This window comes from Alosa alosa, chromosome 22 (assembly GCF_017589495.1).
Source record: "Alosa alosa isolate M-15738 ecotype Scorff River chromosome 22, AALO_Geno_1.1, whole genome shotgun sequence".
In the NCBI taxonomy this organism is placed as follows: Eukaryota; Metazoa; Chordata; class Actinopteri; order Clupeiformes; family Clupeidae; genus Alosa; species Alosa alosa.
In genome coordinates, this window is record NC_063210.1 from 12,170,382 (window position 1) to 12,192,571 (window position 22,190).

The following is a 22,190-nucleotide window of genomic DNA, read 5'->3' on the forward strand; positions in this document are numbered from 1 at the left end:
ATTGAAACGTGATACTGAGTGTCTCATAGCCCATCTCGGCTTGTCCCCTGCACTCCAAAATCTGGCGCTAGTTAGCCGATGCTACCAACAGCTTTTTCAATAGTGGTGCTTCGGCATCGGGCTAGCCATGCAAATAAATCACTGTTTTACACCCATTTACGAGGCTCAATGTATCTCCACACTTCGTTGGTAGACTTCCGAGGGCCCTGACATTTAAATTTAGCGTTTGCAGCCATCTTGAATTTAGTCACGATAAGTCGAGCAACGAATAAGTCGAGCAACGAACGAATTCTTATTCGTTGCTCAACTTATCGTGACTAAATTCAAGATGGCTGCAAACGCTAAACTTCGTGAAGATACTGTCTGTATAAATCGTCTTGTAAGTGAACTACCAGTGCTTTTTCAAAGTTCTCAATGTCTCGTTTTAAATGTCAGGGCCCTCGGAAGTCTACCAATGAAGTGTGGAGATACATTGGAGAAACAGTGATTTATTTGCATGGCTAGCCCGATGCCGAAGCACCACTATTGAAAAAGCTGTTGGTAGCATCGGCTAACTAGCGCCAGATTTTGGAGTGCAGGGGACAAGCCGAGATGGGCTATGAGACATACGTTCACACTCGGTATCATGTTTCAATACACTTTAGGTCAATATCACACCGGAATTCTCCTTTAAGGTGGGTCCTCTTTATTATAACTTCATTATGCTCCTGTGAACACTGTTAGTAGAAAGACACACGCTGGCCTTGGTAATATTCAGCACCGAAAGGCAACATGATTATGGTTACAGTCTTTGGGTTCCATAGCTTATAAGCGCTTCTTCTCCATCAACCCTTCTAGGGTCAAACATTAATACTGTACTTCATCAAGAATCCATCCTAGAAAGACCTATTTTAGCTATGACATGTAAAAAAACACAGCAGCTTCTTAGGTCCGGTCATACTTAGCTCCAAGTATGCTCTGTCAGTCTCTCAGTGAATGAAACCGTAAAGATTTGAGAAATTCGTTCCTAGCCGGTATTGCTTGGGGTTCCATCTCTTCCATCAGCAACACTTTACCCTTTCTTTATCACCATCCATTGTTCTCTCTTTCTTTTCTTTCCTTTTTTCATCCCTTCCTCAAGTTCCTGCTGTGTCTACAGGTCCTTCCCCTCCCCCTTTGGGCTGGTCTTGCCTGACGCCTGCGCCCCCTTCACAGTTTTGGCTGTTCTAGGGGCTTTGGCGGGTTTCTCTATTTTCTCCCCTTTCTCCTTCTTCCCCACCTCCTTCGACATCTCCACTTCTCCTCCCTCTACACCTCCCTCCTCCGTCTTCTCCAGTTTGACCTTGCGGAGCTTGTGCTTGCCCTTGAGCGGGGTGGCGAAGGTCAGCGAGCCCTTGTTGAACTCCAGGGGGAAGATGCCCACGTCTCCGTCGAAGCGGTTCTTGGCCACCTGCAGGGAGCGTCGGCCGGGGCAGGTCACCAGCTTCTTCTCCTGCAGGATCAGCACATTATCTGCCTCCTGGCTGGCCTGGGGATGGATGGACAGCAGCACACAAGGGACAAACTTAGTCAGACATTCACCCTTACACAGAAACTGTACTGTTATGCAAACATCAACATCACAGTCACTTTTATACAAAAATGTACTGCTATGAAAAAATCCCCTTAATAGTGATACGGACTAACAATGTTATACAAATACTAAATTGGCTGTGATGTATTTTCAAGGAACTCACCACAGATGTAAAATAGAATAAACAAAATAGATGAATGACCTTAGAACCTGTTTATTAGTCTTATTAGTGTTAATGTTATGTATGATATTCTTAAAAACAACAAGAAATTAATACTGGTGATTGAATCTTGCGCTCTCATGACCCGTGTCTACTGTACACAACGCATGACCCTGGTGACCTTGTCTGACCTTGGCAGTGCCGAAGATGGAGGCCGTCTGCAGCTCCTTGTCATCCTCCTCCTTCCTCGGGTGGATGATGAGGGTCACATGACAGCTGCTGTGGGTGGCAAACTTTCGGAAGGCTCCGATGATGTGGTCCTGCACTGCAAACCTGTTAAAAGGCACCACATCAATTGCTTCAATTCAATTCAATTGCGTTTTGGTTTATTTGACAGGCCATCGATGCCTTGGTTTCCTGTATCCTGTATCCTGTGTTATTAATGTAGAAGTAGGTGCAAACTTGTCCACAGTTTATGTGTGATTCCCTGTATCCAGTGTAGTGAACTTGGAAGTGCTTCTTCTGATGCTAGTATGCTTCCTGTATCCTGTGCTTCAATAGCAGAAGTGCTTTTCCTAATAGATGTTGTAGTGAATGTGGAAGTGTTTGTCCTAGTGTTAGTGTGTGTCCCTGTATCTTGTGCTGTAAGGGTGAATCTGCATACTTGTCCACGCTGAGGTTCTCCTGGCCCATCATGAACTGCAGGTTGTCGATGACCACGTGACTGATGTCGTACAGGTACACAGCATGCTGCATGGTGTCCAGCACCACTCTGAGGACACACAACAGCAGACAGCCATTTCGTTACACGCAGTCTTATCCAAAACGATTTACAATATACAGCTTTATCACTGTGTCGGTTATGGACAGCAAAAGGCCAAAACCCTTAGGTGCCTTACACCTGTCACTAGTATGTCTCTTCTACAATTTTGCAAATTTTTGCTTTTATTTGACAGGACAATGGAGGTTTGACAGGAAGTACGACTCGGTGGGTGCATTTTGTCTATCATCAGTGTCTATAATGCTGGATATCCCTGGAAATAGTTCACACAATGTAGCTCAGTGGTCTCCGTCTTCGTCTGATTGGCTGCTCTGGTTGTTAGGACTTACTTCAAGCTCTGCTGTCCATGGAAAGTCATGAAGTAGAGCGGCAGCTCCTCGAAGCGGTCAGCCCAGGCGTCGTACTGCTCCAGGTTGTCCTCCAGTCGCTGCATGGAAAACTGGGTCAGCATGATCTTGGCCAGCCGCACGTTGTTGATCTCGAAGCTGCCCCACAGCGTGTTCACACCATTCATGCACAGGTCCAGGGCATACTCGCTGATGAAGGTGGTCTTACCACTGCCGGTTGGCCCTGAAAACAAACACACACACACACACAATCTCAAAACCTTCCTTCTTATAACACATATCTGTTGTTTTTCATTAGTTCTTGCTTTTGTGAGTCTGTACAGTTTCTTATATTAGATAAAGGCACTTGACAAATGAATAAAGTGTCAATGTGGCACTTTTTGAGGTATATACACTTATCATGAAAGTAGCTTTAGTATGCTTTTCAGATTAATTTTGATGATCATGTGAAAGACAGAGATAAACATATGTACTGTATCATTCCAACAGCCACCCAGGATATGCACTATTTATTTCTCTGTTCTGGAAAGAAAGAAAAAGTTTCACCCACAACCTTGCTGACCATATCGCCTATAGACATCAGCATGTTAGTAAGTTTCTATCAGTGGCAATAAGACTATGGATGGTGTTTGTATGTATTTCATGCCTTTTAGGTAGTTAGCTCACTAGGTTCACACTAAAATTGGCATAGTGCTGCTTTAAGAGAAAGTGTAGAAGAGTCAAACGGAACACAGAGGTAACAAAGCATGTGAGCAGCGCACTGTATGAAAAAAAATGTCAAACTTCAAACACCAACAGGCTGGGTTCCAATATGGAGAATGTACAAACAGCCAGCACCCCACATGTTACATACCATGATACAGAATCCATGTTTGAAAGGTACACCTGTGCTGCTGGACTTACCTGTGAAGACTGTGAGCTCGCCCTTGCGATGGCCCTTCAAGATCTTTGTGAGGTCGGGGAAGCGCGTCCACTTGACCCCGGCGACCTGTTCGGTGTTGGACAGCTCGCCGTACACGTCGTCCCTCAGCTGCTTGAAGGAGACAATGGACTTGTGTGCGGCGGGGATGGACGACTTGACGATGCGGCCCAGGTTGCGTCCCTGCGCCAGCGCCTCGGCTGCGCTGGGCTGCTGGTTGCCGGGCCGCACCAGCGAGCAGCGCTTGAGGCCCAGCTTGCGCGAGAAGACCTTGGAGGCCTCCCAGGAGCGCATGTCGCCACCCAGCCACAGCGTGACGCGCCGGAACTGCTCCAGGTAGGGAAGCAGCGCCGGGGGCAGGCAGGACACGCCGCGGGGCAGTGCCAGCGACGGCAGGCCCGTTGCCTGGCTCACCGCCATACTGTCTGCCTCGCGGCCAGTCAGCACCACCTCGGAGTCCTTGCGGCCGACAAGGGGGAGTCCAAACAGGTTGTGGTAGCTCGAGGGCCGCGGCACGGTGGCTTCGGTGTAGACCACCTGCCCGGCGGCGTCGGTTCCTGCCGAGAGGAGCTTGACGCCCCGAAGCCCCGAGTCGCGTCCACCAAACCAGGGAAACACCAGGCTCTTGGTGGGCTTGAAGAAGCGGACGTTGAAGCGCTTCAAGGTGGCGTTAGTCAGCTTCCCCATGCCAAACATTGTCTTGGCCAGCTGCGCGTCCTCGTCATGGAGGTCCGAGAATGGGACGGCGCTCGACCAGATCCTCTGCACCTCCCTCAGCTCCATCTCCCTCTCCTCCTGCTCCTCTAGACTGGCGGGGTACCCCAGCAGCACGTTGGGGTTCATCGACGTCTGACCCTCCTTCTGCATCACCTCCAAACAATCCTGGAGGTCCTCCCAGCTCCCCTCCACCCCAGTCTCCATACACAGGAACTGGCCTGTGGTCTTGTCAACGAAGATGGAGAAGCCGTCTTTGCTTAGTGTGCCAGAGCCCCCTGGTGGCTGCTCGCAGAAAATACTAGGGGCATGCAGACAGCTATAGCCGTCATGAAACGGGACGTCTTTGGAACGGAGGTAATGTTTGATGTCCGTCACCGTGACAGGACCGAGTGGGATGTCCAAGGTGGACTTGGTGTCTTTCTTGAAGGTGCGGCACAGATTTAGTGAAACTGACCAGCGCTTGGTGGCGTAGCACAGCCGTGGAACAGCGAAGGCCTGCGTCTGAGAGTGCCATGGAGGCTGCCGGCTTAACGGAAACGTGGTCAGGCATCGTTGAGGGGCGTGTCTGGACGAGCAGCCACCTGCCACCCGCAGGAGACAGGCTGCCCTCCGTAGACACAAGGTCGTCCACATGAGCTGCTATTTCAAGACATCTGAGTGAAGAAAAATAAAGGAAAACATGACAGGAGCACTGTACAAATATTCAATTAACTTACAGTTAAGCCCAGAACTATTCTCCCAACCCATGGGAAATTTTGATTTAATGCTTTCTTATTGGAGTTAACAGACATTGATTTTTTGTTAGTTAGTTTGTGTTTCATCTCGTACTTAAGTAATTTCTAGGCAAAGCAAACTTTCTTGTCAAATAAAAATGCAGTAGAAAATGTGCCATAGGTATGTATGAATAATGTTGGGCTCATCTGCAAATCAATGTTCCTGTGAAACCTGTAGTCAAGAGATCTATTTCAACGGCTAGGAAAGATAATGTTAGAATCGTATAGTATTTGGGGACAAAATATTCTAGTAGTCTTATAGGGTCATTCCACGTCATTTCAACCAGGGCCCACGCACTTAGGACTCAAAAAATTCTGAAAAAATTACCAGGTGTACCTATGTTACCTAGGAGACACACTGTAAAATCACTCTTATTTAAGATCAATACTTTCCAAGATACAGCCAGTTTTACAGGGGGAGGGGGTGTCGATTTTGTTCGGCCTCTTTTTTTGTCAAAGTTCACAAGCCCACAGCGCAAGAACTAAACCATGTAGGAGGCTCAAATTTTGCATGCTGGTATCAATATGTTTTGTATAGAGCTACCACAGGTTACTCTATACAACCACAGGTGGCAGTGTGGTGACTCTATATAAAACATATTGATGTCAATGGGGCATTTTGCCCATGTTCAGGGTGGAAAATAAAAAAGAAAGATTTACATAAGACAAATTGGTGTTTTCAAAAAGAAGGGATCATGGAGAATAAAGAAAAACCTATTTAAAAAATCTTTGTATATTCCCACAAGGTGTTTGGGTGCTCTGAAAATGATAACCAAAATGATTTTTCAGACTTGTGAGGTCTGCTGTTCAGACCCTGAAGGGATTTATTTTCTGTTCATTGTTTTTTGTGAGAGTGTTTCTACTTATCTCAGTAAGAAAAATAAATCAAGAGCCTATGTCGAGTAAAAATATGTCTTCTGAAGGCTTAAACAGAGCCCAGCCAAAAACTCCAATAAAATTTGTATCAACTTTGAGGGACGGCTATGACCATGCAGGATTATACAGACCAAACGTGACGATTTTGCCACATACTATCCCTATTTATGTACCAGCATGCACAATTTGAGCCTCCTACATGGTTTAGTTCTTGCGCTGTGGGCTTGTGAACAAAAAAAAGAGGCCGAGCAAAACCGACACCCCCTCCCCCTTTAAAACTGGCTGTATCTTGGAAAGTATTGATCTTACATAAGAGTAATTTTACAGTGTGTCTCCTGGGTAACATAAGTACACCTGGTAATTTTTTCAGAATTTTTTGAGACCTAAGTGCATGGGCCCTGGTTGAACTGACGTGGAATGACCCTATAGGAATTAATGCTATAGATATTTCAGGAATCTTATAGTACTTTGGGACATACTATAAGACTACAGGAACACTATTGAGAGTAACGATATTGTATTACAGATCATATCATACACAACTATAGAAATATTATAATAGTATCCTGTAGTTCTTTTTCATAAGGGTCATTCCATGTGAAAACAGCCAATATCGGGGTATCATGTACATGACACCTCTCAGATTTTGCTAAAAAGCGGTGAATATATGCATTATGTTACCAAACAAAGGAATCTTAAGTTTCAGGTCAATATCTCAAACCGTTTGCCTGTGGCGTCCATTTGAATTTCTGGTGCCACGGCCCTAATTGACACATTGGAATTTCACATTTCATCTTTTGCCATTTTTGGAAGCCCATAACGTCTGTTCTAATAGTGGTAGAGGGCTGGAAACTGGTATGGTAGTTCATTGTAGCCTGTATGGTAGTTCATTGTAGCCATCACTGAGCATAATACTAAGTTATTTCCACTATTTTCATGCTTTATCATCACTAGATTCTCCCTGATCTACATTCCAGACTTCTGGAAACAATGTCCAAAATAGTGCATTATGAAGAATAAAAATCATATTATGGAGCTTCATAGTCAAAATGTTTATTTCATTAAAAGAAAGAACAAATATGTAAATTTATCTGGTATAAATCCCATTAGGATCATCAAGTGCCCACATGGTCATTTGGGGGTCCAAATATGGGGTTCCAAAAGAGTCACCTCTGCCGGAGAGGGTTTTTGGACCCCCATAAAACCCCCACCAGTGGTACCATACCCTTCAAATTCATTTTGGCAAGAGCAAGGTTCCCACATATAACACATAATCCTGTTTAGAATAAATATGATCATTAATTGTGGTGCTAGGGACACCCAAAAAGTGAAAAATCACACATGCCGTCAACATTTTTTAGGACTTTGGTGACCCACCTCTCACCCAAACAGTAAGGAATGTTGATTCTGCCTCCAGAATTGTGTAGTACAGGCTACAATTAACTACCACACCAAAGGGTTTCCAGCCCTCTACCACTATTAGAACAGACGTTATGGGCTTCCAAAAATGGCAAAAGATGAAAAACTCCAATGTGTCAAGTAGGGCCGTGGCACCCAAAATTCAAATTTACGCCACAGGCAAACAGTTTGAGATATTGACCTGAAACTTCAGATTCCTTTGTTTGGTAACATAAGGCATATATTCACCGCTTTTCAGCCAAATCTGAGAGGTGTCATGTACATGGGTGTCTGAGTTGGCAACAGAATGTTGGTCACATGAATCCCAAAAGGCCTACGTGCAGTTATTAGGGGGACGTCAGACACACTAACCCCTCTCCAAATTACGTTTGAAAACATAAAACAGGCAAACAATTTTGGATACAATATACAAATAGACTTGGGTTAAATTAAATTAAATGAGCTGAATGTGATGAAATAGTGACCTCGGTTTGAACCCGTTGTACGCTAATACGACACAGAGAAGATTCAGTCTGAAGCTGTTGACGTTACCAAACATGCCGCTTCGATCATAAGAATGGGTAAATGCAACGAACAAAATAGTGTGCACATTCTAGTTCCGTTCTGTTCTAAAGACACAAGCAAATACTGTACAAACCTGCATAGTGTGTAGCACTTTTTTCAGGGGGTCGCAAGCCCGCTCGCATGCTTGACATTGAGTGCTTCCCAAATGTGTCCGTGTCAAACACAATTCTGTTTTACAAACACAATTCTGCTTTTAGCCACACGATGAATATGTTAGATTAATGCTATGATAAAATGTTACATGTACTAATTAAGTGAAATACTGACTTTAAATATATGTCTGCTCGTTCACTAATCGAAAAGCAGGATTTAAAATTAATATAGCGAGTGCCTGTGTTTCTGACCGGTGAAAATTACCGACGCACACACGTCTGCATGTTCAGGTTGTGAATGTGAAGATGCCCTTGTAGCATTGTTAAGGGTTTCGTTTTAGCCTTCAATAACCGTATTATTTAGTAGCTGTTTACAGTACAATGACTGCAAGAGGTACATCAAGTCGCTTTCTGCAGAGTGTGCTTCAGAATGGTGTTGGTCGATATGTTTGTCAGCTGAAGCGCATATCTCTCATCTTCTCCAAAAATGCGCAAAGTTCACTGGGAGCAAGGTAGTCTTGTTTTTTTGCTGCCTATACTATCACTGAAAGTCTTCAGTGTTGCAGATAATGTTGCTGCTTCATAATATTATCCATAGCGTAATTATTTGTGACAATTTCATGTTATCAATTTCGAAGAGTGGGCCTTAAGTGTTACGAGTCAGGCAGTGCAGTCGACATTAGGCATAGCATCAACAACTTATACTAACTGAATTGGTGGAAATGTTACCGAAAGCGCAACATAGGCCTAACGTTACTGTTTAAGGCAAGCGGTAAGCGTTTAACATTCTCTCGACTTTTCCGCAGAAATTTCATCGAGGAGGGTGTGGTGGATTACGCCAAGAAGAACCCTGGAACGGTTGTGTACATTTCCCCGGAGCCCTGTAGAATACCCAGACTAGTTGCGGAGTACCGTGAGTATGGAGGGATCTGATCTAGTAGGCCTACACAATTAAAAAGTGAAGGGAATTATAACACAAACTTTTCATCAAACCTTCAAAAGCATAAGTCTGTTATTCAGTGAATTGTGTTTCTTAAGCCTTCTATACGACGGAGTATTAGGGCCACACACGAAGGAAGAAATATTTTTGCCATGACGAGATTAAACTCGCTATGTCGACATTAAACTCAACATTTTGAGAATAAAGTTAGTTTGGAGAGAGAAGGACCGCTCGGGACGATTGAAAGGGAGGACGAATTAAACATTCCAGTTTTCTTCGACTGCAACAATGATTAGACATAGGCCTATATCATGTGAACAAAACATTAACCTCCGTTGCTCAGCCAAATACTTTCCTGTAGTTCCTTATCACGGAGTTACAGGCGATAAATGCGATGGTCAAAAGTAGCCTAAACGTCATTAGCGGTTTTTTTTTTTATTTATTGTAGGCCTATTATTAAAGAGTGTTTTTTATCTAAAGGTTCAACTTCATGCTTATGCACTAGACTAGGCATAGGCTACTAGGCGCTCTCCCCAATCCTAGAATTTCACATTGCTTGTTTGTAATGGATGCAAAACAGCCTATTGCTGAATGTCTAGGGACGAATGAAGCTGTCCTCCTCCCGACCACCCCATGTACTAGTAGCCTACATGCGCACATATGCACACACAGTGCATAAATAAAGTATATATGCACACATATTCCCTCACGGGATCAAAATAGTATATATGCTTAGGCTATACCTGTGTTTATAGCCTCCTATGTTTATTGCAGGTGAGACATGGAAAAGCAGTTTTAGAGAAATTAGTTATGGAGAGTGACGGCCTGGTTCATGAAGGGCAGTTATTTGAATGTGCGGTGGCCTTACCCACGTAAAACAGAGTGAAATAGCATTTTGTATAGAAACATATCATTGGATACATGTATTATTCTAGCTATATACTAAACGGCATAGTGCATGGTACTTCCAACCGCGAGATACAGCACTTCACGATGACGGCAATGAGTAGTTAACAGAAAGACACAATCTATCTGAAATTCGACACGTCGAGATTAAAGTAGATATTATATTTCAACTTTATTCTCGAAATGTCGAGTTTAATGTCGACATGGCGACTTTAAAGTCAACATGTCGAGTTTAATCTCGCCATGGCAAAAATATTTTTTTTCTTCATGTGTGGCCCTAATACTCCGTCGTACTTCTAAGATGGTGTCAAATCATTATGTCTGAGAATATTGTTTTTCATGTTGTCTGCATAGTCAATGGTAACGTGAGGGAGGAGAAAATCACTGGAAAAACATCTCAGGAGATTTCCGACCTGGTGACCAAGCTGACCAACCAGTCAGGACTGGACATCATCCGCATCCGGAAGCCATACCACACCGACTCCCCCAGCATCCAGGGCCAGTGGCATCCCTTCACCAACCGACTCCCGTCTGTTGGGCCTATCAGACCCCCAGGCAAGGAGGCCAGTACATGATAAGAGGACAGTTGATGGATGATGTGAATGCGGTGATCAAGTGCACTACTGACACCAGCCTCATGTGGAAGCTGTTGTCAGTGTTGTCCACTGCACTGAGTGAACTTTGTGCTTTCTGCAAACCTATGAGTTTGTGTGCATTATGTACACTGTGCACATGAGGTGTGCATGGACTCCAGGGGAATGTGTGAACATTTCTGAGCCAACAGAGGAGATGTGATCGTCTTGTTTTCGTGCAAAGAAAGAGCTGTGTATGTTTGTTTCAACATGCAGTAAAAAGTACTAATATAAAACTTTCTCTAATTGATTACCGTGTTTGTAAAAGCAGCTATGCAGATTCAAAACTAGATGACCGATGATGTACCACATTTTTCAAACAATAAACGTGTTGTTTGTGCTCATATAGCAGAAATAACACATTAAGTCAATCCTCAAACCAATAATATGTTTAATGGGATTTCATAGTTGGGCGCATGATGAACCAAAATGTCTTTTTAAAAGGGTAATCCCGACATGCTCACTTTAGCTGTCATCTTCTTCCTTAAAAAGAAAGGGGAAAAAGTCAGCAAATTCAACATTATACACAAAAATCATTATACACAATTTTTACACAAAAAATACACTATTTTTACAGTTGCCTAATTACATCCACCAAGTAGGTTAGGTTTTCAGTTCAGATTGTTTGCAGGATTATGCAAAAACGAACAGGCCAATAATCCTGAAACTTGGTGGGATTCAAAGCTGCACGAATTGGTTAAAATATCTAATTGTGATTTTTCTGGCCGATTGCTTTAAGTTGGGTCACCTGAACTGAACTAGAACACCTTTGCCCTCATCTCCAATATGAAGTGCACAGCATTAAACATGAACCCTGGAATTCTTCACTTCAGTTCTCGTAGAACATCACCTTCTGCTCGTCCTCTTTGACCTCTGTGTGCTGATCGCTGTGTGGGTCTCTCTTGGGCTCTTCTCGAGCATGACTCGCTGGTCTTTCAGGTGGTTCTGATTTCCCTGGCTCTTCAGACGGTTCTGCTTTCTCTGGTTCCTCAGACGCCTCAGGTCCTGCTTTTGCTAGTTCCTCTGCTGGGTTCAGGTGGCTGTAATCAGGTTGAGGCAACTCCTGCCGAGAAAGTTTAGCTGAGATGAAACTCTTGTGTGCACATCAATGGCAGATCATGTCCTGTCTGACTCTCCGGCTGCCTATTTCAGCGTGTTCTCTCCCTCACTGACAGAACTGGAGAGTCTCTCTCTACCCTGATTGTAGTGTGATGATCGGTGAGATCTGATCGGAGTGTGTTCTTTCTCTCACTGGCAGAACTGATGAATCTCCCTCCGCCCTGGCTGTATAGTATAAGACTATAAGGTCTGACTGGAATTCATGATCGTCTTTCAAGATGTCTCGTGTCCATTGTTTCCCCTCTTTTATATTCTCTTCTTTACACTCTCTTTTTAAGATGTATGTCATTATTACCTGTTTATTTTTACCTCTCTTTTTCTATTTTTAATGTATTCTGTCTGCCATCTTTTTCAGTTAACTCTTTCTGCCCTTTGTCTTCAAAATAACTGCCTCTGAGATTCTGCATCGGTTTTTTGCTTTTTTTTCTGTCAGTTCTCATCTTTTGAATTTCATGTAGTCTTTTTTTTTTTTTTTTTCTTCTGTTGTCTTCTTTCTCATGCCTTTTCATTCCTTCCCTCTGTAGAAACATTAGTCTTCCCCTCACACTCTCCTGTTCTCTCTGCCCTTCTACAGTCTGCATTTAGTTGAATCTTTTCACCACAATAGAGGAGACTGTATTTGGCAGAGTGGAGCCATGAGACCGAGAACATGACAACAGAAGACATTGATACGGCGGCATCACCTCCTCAGACTGCTGTTGTGACCGCTCCAGTAACTCTGTCTGTTTCTGTGGCTCTCCGGTCTCTGTCTTCTCCGACTGAGATAGCCGCCCGTCTCCAGGGAGACACTGGTCAGCCTCATGGGCGTCCGGGCCAGCCTCTGTGTCTCCCCTCTGTTCCCCCTTATTGCTATCTAGAGCTCCACCTGGAACAGCGTCACCCAATTTCAGCTGAAAAGCGAAAAGTTAAGTCAGAAGTCAGTCACTGTTTTGACTGTTGTTCCCTGGCTGTAGCTCTTAGGTTCACCTCTGTGCTCCTTCTCAATACTGTCTGAAACACTGAAGTACACAATATTGGGAACACCGTCATCTTTCCTCATCATGTATGTCTGATCCTGCTGTGGTTGTTTTAGGGAAAGCTATCTCCTCATGGTTATGGCTAATCACGTTCATCCTCTCTGAACTGCACTGGTCCTTGGTTTCCTTATTACACAGGAGATGTTTCCATGTTTTGCAACAGGACTGTTTCTGGTCTGACTCCTTTGACTGACTGTTTTTATCAGCTGTTTATTTGTCTAAGCATCTAATACCCATCTTGCTAAATATTTCAGCCTTAATATTTCTACAACCTGGATTCTCTTTAGCCTCTGCTGAACCCTCATCTTGAAGTCGCGCTGAGGGGCCTGTGCATCCTGTGCAAAAGCCCCCCCTTGTGGAGGTTTAGTTAATGACAGCGAGGGTTTTGAGTTTTTTCAGTCGTCACACTGTTGGGGAGTTTTAGAGGAAATCTGTTTCTTGGGGTGAGTTTTTGTCTCGGCTTGCTCCTGCCGAGCAGGACCCTCTGCAGGTCTCTGACCATCAGCATCAGTGCCAGCATTCTGCTTTGTACTGAGGTCAGTACCACTATGATTATGATTATGATTATCAGGTTATGATTTGCCTCAAGCAAGCAATCTCAATGCCTCAAGCAGTCATCCAGTTGAAGCAGGCTATCTTACACACAAAAAAACGCATGCTATTTTACCCACACACGACACACAGGCTATTTTACACAAACAATATCAGACACAGAAGGCCTTTCAGACTGATATTTCTTCTGCATGCCAGATTTACAAAAGGCAGCACTGCAAAGATCTAAAACATAATTTCATCTGACCCTAATCAACCCCCAGGGCCCAGAAATATGTCAAAACACCAGTGATTTAAAAATGACAGCAATCATGTCATATCAAGCACCACACACAGTCAAACCCACAGCATGCTTTTCAATCAGCGTGCACACTGCCCTAACAAACACCAACAAACACCCAACAGTTAGGTTAGTGTGCATGTCAATAGGTGTTTGTTGCCGTTTGTTGGATGGAGTTACTTGTTCGATTCGTTTGATATGTCCAAAAGTTAATCCTTTCAGTTACTGTCTGGGCAGTGTGGAGTTGGCAGTTGGTTTTCTGAACATTCTAAAGACTGTAACCAACAACTGGCAACTTTAAAATGTTGGATTTTGTTGGCGGCTCAACTTTCACCTTGTCCTTGGAACCCTCAACGGCACCCTCGTCTACAGTATCTGTGGTTCCCCATAGGTGTGTTCTCCGGGGTTCTGCTCAGGCTGAGCGTCCTCCACGTCCTTAACCGGTGAACTCACCTGCACAGGTGTACACCTTTCAGATGCATCACTCACCTGCCGGGCCATTTCACATGGATATCTACTAGTTAGATAAGGTAAGGCAGTTGTGCTGGCTAGCTCTGAGCTGGGTATAGGCTGTGCTCTGCTCTACTCGAGTCAGGTATGGCTCATTTTTTTTCCTCATCTTCTCAGTGACTCAGTCACATATGTCTTCTTCTGAATCAGATAAGCTGTATTTCTTCTGTACCTAACTCGGGTAAGGTTAATTTCTTCTCTGTGTCAGGCATGGCTAACTACTGAGTCAGGTAAGTCATATTTCTACTATACTTCTGAATGGGATAAACTGTATTCTTCCTCTCTCTAAATCAGGTACACTTCATTTCTTGTCTGGCATGCCTGGCTTCTTCTTGACCTCTGAATTAAGTAAGTCTTGTTTCTTCTCTACTTCTGAATCGTATAAGTTGTTTTCTTTCTTGTTGAGATTGGTCTACCTTTATGTTTATTCCTGTCAAAATGCTCAAACTAATGTCTGAACTGATGTTCTTATGTGCCTTCACATCTGACTGTAGCTTTGAATGACCTTGCTACTTCAAAGCATCACCTTCTCTGCCTGTTGTTCTGGTGGCTGAGACTCAGTTGGCTGTGGAGAGATGTTCTGTGTCTCATTCTTGGTCTCTGACTGTGAAGTGTTTGGTGCATCAGGTGTTTCTGTGATCTAGTGGAGATTCATAGAAAAAGGGGCCCATTTGAAGGAAAACAGCAAAGAAACCAGTAAAATCCATGCACATCTGCACAGCAATCTTATTTATCTGTTCTTTCAAGCAGTCCTAACAAGGTCCCTTTCATCAGATACAGTTAAAACATTTTATTCTTCATTATCTCCATTATCATTTCCCCTGGAAAACTCAATAACATCATGATCACACTTATGGACCTCCCTGCCAGATAAGTTATCTGTGTCTCTGACCGTGATTGCTGCTGAATGGTTTTCTTCCTGGACCAAGTCAGTGGCCTCCCGGGCCATCTCACTAGGAGTCTGACCAGCAGTGTGTGTTTTTGTTTCTGACGCCTCTGGTTCCGGTTCTGTGAGGTTTTGGGTGGGTTCCCCTGAAGCCACCTGGTACAGATTTCACAGGAAATGTAAACAAATGACTCCATGTCTTCCCCATGTCAGGGCAGAAGGAATGGGAGGGGAAGCGAGAGTCTAATGAACTGTCACTAGAGTCACCACTACCGCAACAACACAAAAACAGCAACCACCACAACAGTGCACTCGGCTTCATGCTGAGAAACCCAAATCTATAAAGCTGATTTTGGTCTCAGGCCAGATTCCGTTGAACTGGAATTATTGAATTCAAACTATTTTCTTGTGCAGTTTGTTCAGCTTCATGACGAGTAAAAGACCTAGCAATCAACGTTCCAGGTCCAGACAACTGGATTTCTTGCATGTTAGAAATGTTTCTTGTCTGTCTTGCAGGGTGAGCAGTCGAAGATTTAGTGTGAGCACAGAAGTGTTTGATGTATTTGAATCCCAACACAGAATACAAGGCGGCATGAGAAAATCACCATGGCTACACCACAAACACTACCACCAAGGAAATGGGAAGACTAAACTACACAGCATCACCATCACAGCCACAAACAGGCAGACCGATGCTTCAGCATAGCACCACAGCACACTGAACACCTTGTCTCCTGTGCTGACATCCAAAACAAAGGAACAAAAGACAAGGACGTTAGCCATGACAACCACACCGCACACACACACAAACCACCGCCACCATGACCACCATCACCACCACAACGGAGATGCTTTGACGGAGGCCTCCTCAACCGATCAAAGCATCTTCAAACAGGACCTTGTCTCCAGTTGCGGCATCCAAAGCACTGCTTCCACTTTCCTCGGATGGCTCTGTTGCGATTTGAGAGGTGAGGTTGGCTGTTGCTCCGGGCATCTGTGCCGCATCACTTCCTGTGTCAGTGTCTGTGCTTGTTTCAGGGGGTGGGGGAGTTTCCTGTGGAATATGTCACTTTGAAAGGGAAGGCTCAATCCAAAAGCCCTGATAGATGGTATGACTAAAGACATGGAAATCATTACATCAATCAGTGTGCGGTTTATATGATCATTGGCTAGGCTGGAATAGAGTACTCTTTGTCTGAACAAACATTCACACATTATTTTCTTTTATGCACACACACACTGTAACTGTGGTCTTCTGACTGACACCATACACAAACACACACTGTAATTGTGATTTGCTTAATGACCTCTCACACACACACACACACACACACACACACACACACACACACACACAATGCATACTTGATCCTCCTTCACTGCCTCCAGTTTGGGTGGGTTGGACTTCTTTGGTCGCTCCTGCAGAGTTGATAGAGGTGTAGAGTCTGCTTCCTCCTCCTTCTCAAGACAATAACAACACATTGTAAACTGATTCAGTCATACACACACTCATATGCAGCAGTGGTCATAGGGCAATTCCAGTTGGCTTGGAGTAGGTAACACTCACAGGTAGGGAATGAGTACCAAGTATAGTCAATCAATCCTTAGTGCAAAACCTAGTAATCAATAGCATTCACACACACAGACACACACCACTTCTGCTTTGGGCCCCTCCTGCGCCTCTCTGAGTTTGTCCTCCTCCTCCTTAAGTAGTTTCTGGTGCATGGCCTCGTCCCTAGCTCTGGCCTGCTCCTTCTCCAGCTCTGCCAGGTAGGCACTCATCTAATGGAAACACAAAGGCAACAGTAGTCAATATCATGCCTAAACAGTTCTGGTGTGTGTGTGTTTGTGTGAGAGAGATAGAGACTTTAGCAAAAGGTGTTTCATGAGTAAAATAGTAGCTAGACTATTATTCACTGGTAAATCTATAATACAAGTTCAAAGAAAAGGATGATGTCACAGCACTTAGTTTAAAATGTATATCTAGACTTAGCTGCCTGTAGTACTGGCCTACAACAAATCTGAAAACATAGAAGCTGAGACCTACATGTAGGCATACATTTAACTTGTATCGGACATGGTCTACATTTGCATAAATATCTAAAATACTGAAACGTTAGGCTGTCTCAAGTATCGATACTGTAGCTATCAATACGACGGTAAAGTTAGCCTACACAGACAAGTGCAACATGTAAAATACAAAGCCATTACACTTGCAATGCATTATCGACACACTCACCTTCTCCTCGTAATCGAGATTTTCTTTGTATTTGTAAATCCATTGCGCCAGATACTCAATGGGGTCCAAGGGTCTTTGCACAGCAACTTCAGCCAAGCCCTCGGTCAGACATTTCCCCAGACGCGTTTTCAAATACTCCGAATCCATTGTTAAACTTGCGGGCTAACTAAAATAAAATATGATAGTTCTAGTTCTAAAAAGGTCACAATATATTTTGTGCAGAAGTTATTACAGGCCTATGCCTTAACACCTGATTTGTGTGGATGAAATGCATGCGTCTGTGAGTAACAAATATTACCATGGTAACGGTGTCGCACAGTTCACTGTCCCGTCCTCAGCGTCCGTGATAGACCAGTTCCTCAGGGCAAAACTGCACGCTCCACTCTTTAATTTCCACTAAGGTGGCGCTAAATAAAGCGAAACTATATTTGGTATCGTTGGAATCGTAATTTTGTGTAGATTATGAATTTAATGTGCCTACAGTATCAATCCTTCCCGGGGAAAAGATAAAGACGTATGAATAGAACATGATCATGAGCGGGGGCAGGCCTGGTTAGTGCTTCGGACTTGACCCAGTTCGAACCCTGACCAGTAGGAACGGCTGAAGTACCCTTGAGCAAGGCACCTAACCCCTCACTGCTTCCCGAGCGCCGCTGTAGCAGGCAGCTCACTGCGTCGGGGTTAGTGTGTCTTCACCTCACTGTGTGTTCACTGCATGCTCAGTGTGTTTCACTAATTCACGGATTTGGGATAAATGCAGAGACCAAATTTCCACATTATATACTTTTACATTCGGCCAAAATCATGTGTTACCACATTTTTATATATTTATCTTGCAAACCGGTTAACCATTGGTCATTCACTTACTATAAGGTCCCTGGCTGAGGATTGGCTGAGGATTGGCTAAGTATTCAAAGCAATGGGGTCAAAGGTCAAGGTCACATGGGGTTGAAGAGTGAAAATACAGTATTTGGACAATACCTCTAAAGCTGATTGATGGATCTCCATTATATATGACAACTGCCCACCATAAATGATATAGCCTAGTATGAACTGATGAGATGCTCAGGATCATGGGGTCAAAGGAAGTCAAAATAAATCCATTGCGTATAATGGTTGCATATAAAGGTTGATTGGGATCAATGTGTTCAATATCTTCTGTGAATATTGAAGTGTAATTCTAGCGCAACTGTTAAGGCATCGGGGAGTACGGTTTACTGCTAACGTTCTAGCACCCAGCTATGCTAGCTGGCATCTATTACATCAGCACCATAGTGCCTAAGCCAGTCAAACTCTGTACTAGTTTGATCAACGAGTTATAGCTCTCGAAGGGCTTCTCAATTGGTTTTCATGCCGAAAAAGACCCTTGTGGTAATTAATATCAGTCAGCAGACTAGCTGTCAGAGCAAAGGGTAGATAAACACCAGCTAGAGTATTGCTGCATTCATTGTGAGTCAGCAGATCATTGTAAATTAGAAGACTAGCTGTCAGTGCAAAGGGTAGATGATCACCAGCTAGACCATATGTATAAGGAAGGGGAAATAATCATATATGGCCGAGGAAGGGTAACGAAGATACCAGACAGACCAGGTAGGCCTATGGCCTATAAGGAGACCATTTCCTCAAGAAATGGTCAGAATGAAATTGGGAGTAAAACACATTGGGAAGTACTGGAAAACTTACACTGTAGTAAGATACAACAACACATGTTTAATGTATTGACAGGAAATAGTTTCCACCATTATAATGGGCTCAGCTCAATTCTGATTGGCTGAGCGGCATTTTAGGGGTCTCAAGGAGGGGGCGCTTCTCGAGCACCAAGAAGTATAAAAGGCAGAGCACAGCCACATTCAGATCAGATCTCATCGGGATAGCTGCTGGTACTCATCATCCTACTACCTGCAGTTCAGTCTAGACATTGGGCTGTATTCTCACTGCAATACGGTGGATAAAAGATGAACAGTCTTTAGGCATCCTCTGTCTTCGTGGTGTCCTTTTGGGTTTTTTAAAAAGTGCAGTAGAAGAGGGGTTTAGTAGATTAAGTGGCAAGGGCTGCATAAGAAAGGTGGGGGAGGATTGGGATTGGGCGGGGGGCACCAACAAGGAGCACCCAAGAGCAACAGGGGCAAGGAAAAACTCCCTTACTAAGGAAGAAACCAGATCCACGGCTCAAGGGGCTAACCCAACTGCCAGGGGTCTTGGTGTGTGTGTTGGGGGAATGTTTTCAGTTTTATCATTATCACTAGTATTATTTTTTGTATTTTAATTTATTTTTTGTCATTTATATTTTGTTTTATTACTGTTTTTATTTTATTTTATTTCTGTGAGCACCTTGGGTCAATTGCATTGCTACATAAATAAATGTGATTTGACTTGACTTTGGCAGCAATCATTTTTAATAGATTATGTTTTTTAAATCAGTTCAGTGGATAGTGGAAAAGCTTATTCAGTTTTAGTTTCTTCTGGGATTTTTTTTCCCAGGTAAAAACGTTGCAGCTAAAGTAGTTAGAGCTGAAGAAATAGCAAAAGTGGAAAAGATGTAGACTAGGAGGTTCAATTATTTGTAAATGTGCATCATGTGAATACCCTATGTAATATCCATTCACTACTCTTAACTCTCACTGCTGCTTAAATTAAAGTATTGAGTTTCCTCTGATGAGGACCATCATTTGGGAGATTTGGATGAATGAAAGTAGCAACCTGGCAACGGTGGGACTACATTTTTTTTTTTTAAATCCAGTACACCCAATACACAAACTCCTGACCTGAACATTTTGTTGTGGTTGTAAGACATGCCTATTTTAAGGTGTGAGTTTTGAAGCCAATGAAACTGGATATTGGAAGAGAACCGCCGCTGGCCGGCTCAGTTTGGAATGCTCTGCGAATCGATAGACACCTTCCACGCCCCACAGCTGTTGGAACTGCTACGGAACTGCTGGAGGGGAGATAGTAGCTTGCTGTACCCAGGGTTGGGTCAGATTACTTTGAAATGTAATCCATTACTGACTACAAATTACATGGCAGTTTTTGTAATCAGTAACATAATCAGTTGGATTACCAAAAACATGTAACGTAATCTGATTACTTTAGGATTACTTTTAGAATTACTTCAATAAATATGTCCCTTAAGTAAAAGACACCACTACACTGAATTGATGAAAGAATTCTCATTCTATTTTTCTCTTTATTATTTTATTGCATCTAAGACATTCTTTGCTCTGAGTAAAGCATTCCTGTGTGAATGAACTGATATTTTCCTCCAAAAGTATTACCATTTACTTTGAGGTCACCAGGTCCCATTGTCTGAAAAACACCCAAAACTAATACATTTCTATAGCTATTCTCCACTTTGGGGGTGGTGTTTTGGTGGTTCAAATTTTCACCCCATCCAAAAATTGATCACTTAGTCATCATGGATGTGATCATGGATCACAATTCTCCAAACATGCACAACTCAGCTTAACCTTTATAAGGGCACACCTGGACAATGAATTTAGCTTTCACTGGATTTTTTTGACCCAGGGACATGGCCTGAGATCGGAATAAAAAAGGAAGCATTAAACCCAAATGACACCATGTCCATTTCAATTGTGGGGGTGAGAAAATTATTCCTTTGGGATGTTTTTCAACCAGGGGACCTGGTGACTTTCTCAAAGTAAACGGTAACACTAAAACAAGAGGCTACATTGAGATTAGGAGGAAAAGATCAGGCAGTGTGCCGAGAGACCTTCCCCAATAGTAAATAAGTTAGTAAGTATAGATACTCTTTTGATCCCGTGAGGGAAATTTGGTGTCCCAATCCGTGAATTAGTGAAGCACACAGAGCACACAGTGAACACACAGTGAGATGAAGCCCACACCAACCCGGAGCAGTGAGCTGTCTGCTACAGCGGCGCTCGGGGATCAGTGAGGGGTTTGGTGCCTTACTCAAGGGCACTTCAGCCGTGGATGTGGGCATGGGAGAGCAGTGCTCAACCACTTCCCCCGCCCACATTTTTTCTACTGCTTGGGGATCAAACCGGCAAGCCCAAAGCTTGTCAAATTAAAAGATAGCTAGGCTATCATAAAAAAGTTGCATTGTTTGCATGATAAAATGTAATCAGGTAATCCCCAACAATGTAACTGTAATCTGATTACACATTTTTTTATTGTAATCTGGGCTGATTATAGTTACTTGATTTTTGTAATCCAGATTACATGTAATCAGTTACTACCCAACCCTCGCTGTACCATCCGCCACTAGCAGTAGGTTAGGCACTTACCTATATGGCAGTGTAGCTGGGACTGACACACTTTCTCTGCTCAAAGGACTTAAATTCATGAACAGCATTGCACTGTGCAAACCATGATCCTCATGAGATAGTGCATAGCAAAAAAGGCTTTACTGCTGCTATTAGTATAACTAATTAGCTAATAGTAACAGGTGAATTATGTTATGTAATAGTTTAAGTTGTAAGTTTTTTATTGAAGTGAATTCGTTACACATTAATACACATTAATAGGCCTATAACCACACACACATGCACGCACACACACAAACAAATAAAAAAGACAGCAGAGACTAAATAAGCCTAAACTAAGGATATGGTCACCTCATGGAGAATAGTGTCTACTAAGCACTATTTGAGGCTTTGAGGTGTAAACGCACTGAACCCACTCTGTCCAGGCTTAAGAATCACATTGGTCTGCCAAAGCCCCCCTGGCTTTAAAGTACCTCTTGGCCTTGGTTGTGAACTTTGACCTTGTTCAGTCTGGTGCCTAACTGGAATGTCAGCAGCCTTGAAAAGCATCTGGCTGAAAGCTTTGGCCCCTTTAAGCAGTTTTAAAGGGCTCAAAGGGGACCAGTGGACTCCTTTGTTTTGGTGCACAAGTTGTCAGTGTGAGTATTTGGGGTGTGAACAAGTGCATGT

The 22,190-nt window shown here is 43.4% G+C and overlaps 3 protein-coding genes across 5 annotated transcripts; 1 reads left to right on the top strand and 2 right to left on the bottom strand.

Moving 5' to 3' along the window:
- Positions 1 to 594: 594 nt before the first annotated feature.
- twnk (twinkle mtDNA helicase) lies at positions 595 to 8,264 on the bottom strand. Of its 2 annotated transcripts, none has more exons than XM_048232678.1 (6): positions 8,182 to 8,264; positions 3,744 to 5,129; positions 2,823 to 3,063; positions 2,377 to 2,484; positions 1,904 to 2,045; positions 595 to 1,507 (listed from the first exon to the last, which is right to left on the bottom strand). In XM_048232678.1, exons 2-6 carry the CDS (start codon positions 5,107 to 5,109, stop codon positions 1,133 to 1,135), a joined length of 2,232 nt encoding a protein of 743 aa, XP_048088635.1. In that variant the 5' UTR covers positions 5,110 to 5,129; positions 8,182 to 8,264; the 3' UTR covers positions 595 to 1,132. The 2 variants fall into 2 exon arrangements, with proteins under 2 accessions (XP_048088635.1, XP_048088634.1); XM_048232677.1 differs by lacking the exon at positions 8,182 to 8,264 and adding an exon at positions 8,009 to 8,064.
- A 190-nt stretch (positions 8,265 to 8,454) lies between these two features.
- On the top strand, positions 8,455 to 11,049 carry mrpl43 (mitochondrial ribosomal protein L43). Its single transcript, XM_048232723.1, has 3 exons — positions 8,455 to 8,712; positions 9,007 to 9,113; positions 10,401 to 11,049. Exons 1-3 carry the CDS (start codon positions 8,582 to 8,584, stop codon positions 10,619 to 10,621), a joined length of 459 nt encoding a protein of 152 aa, XP_048088680.1. The 5' UTR covers positions 8,455 to 8,581; the 3' UTR covers positions 10,622 to 11,049.
- A 3-nt stretch (positions 11,050 to 11,052) lies between these two features.
- On the bottom strand, positions 11,053 to 17,849 carry dydc2 (DPY30 domain containing 2). 2 transcript variants are annotated; one of them, XM_048232702.1, is made up of 9 exons: positions 17,281 to 17,849; positions 16,695 to 16,823; positions 16,407 to 16,499; positions 15,940 to 16,095; positions 15,048 to 15,197; positions 14,682 to 14,795; positions 12,481 to 12,687; positions 11,529 to 11,741; positions 11,053 to 11,161 (listed from the first exon to the last, which is right to left on the bottom strand). In XM_048232702.1, the coding sequence occupies exons 1-9, from the start codon at positions 17,425 to 17,427 to the stop codon at positions 11,144 to 11,146; spliced, it is 1,227 nt and encodes a 408-aa protein (XP_048088659.1). In that variant the 5' UTR covers positions 17,428 to 17,849; the 3' UTR covers positions 11,053 to 11,143. The 2 variants fall into 2 exon arrangements, with proteins under 2 accessions (XP_048088659.1, XP_048088660.1); XM_048232703.1 differs by lacking the exons at positions 14,682 to 14,795; positions 15,048 to 15,197 and having other exon boundaries at positions 17,281 to 17,841.
- Between the last annotated feature and the right edge of the window lie 4,341 nt (positions 17,850 to 22,190).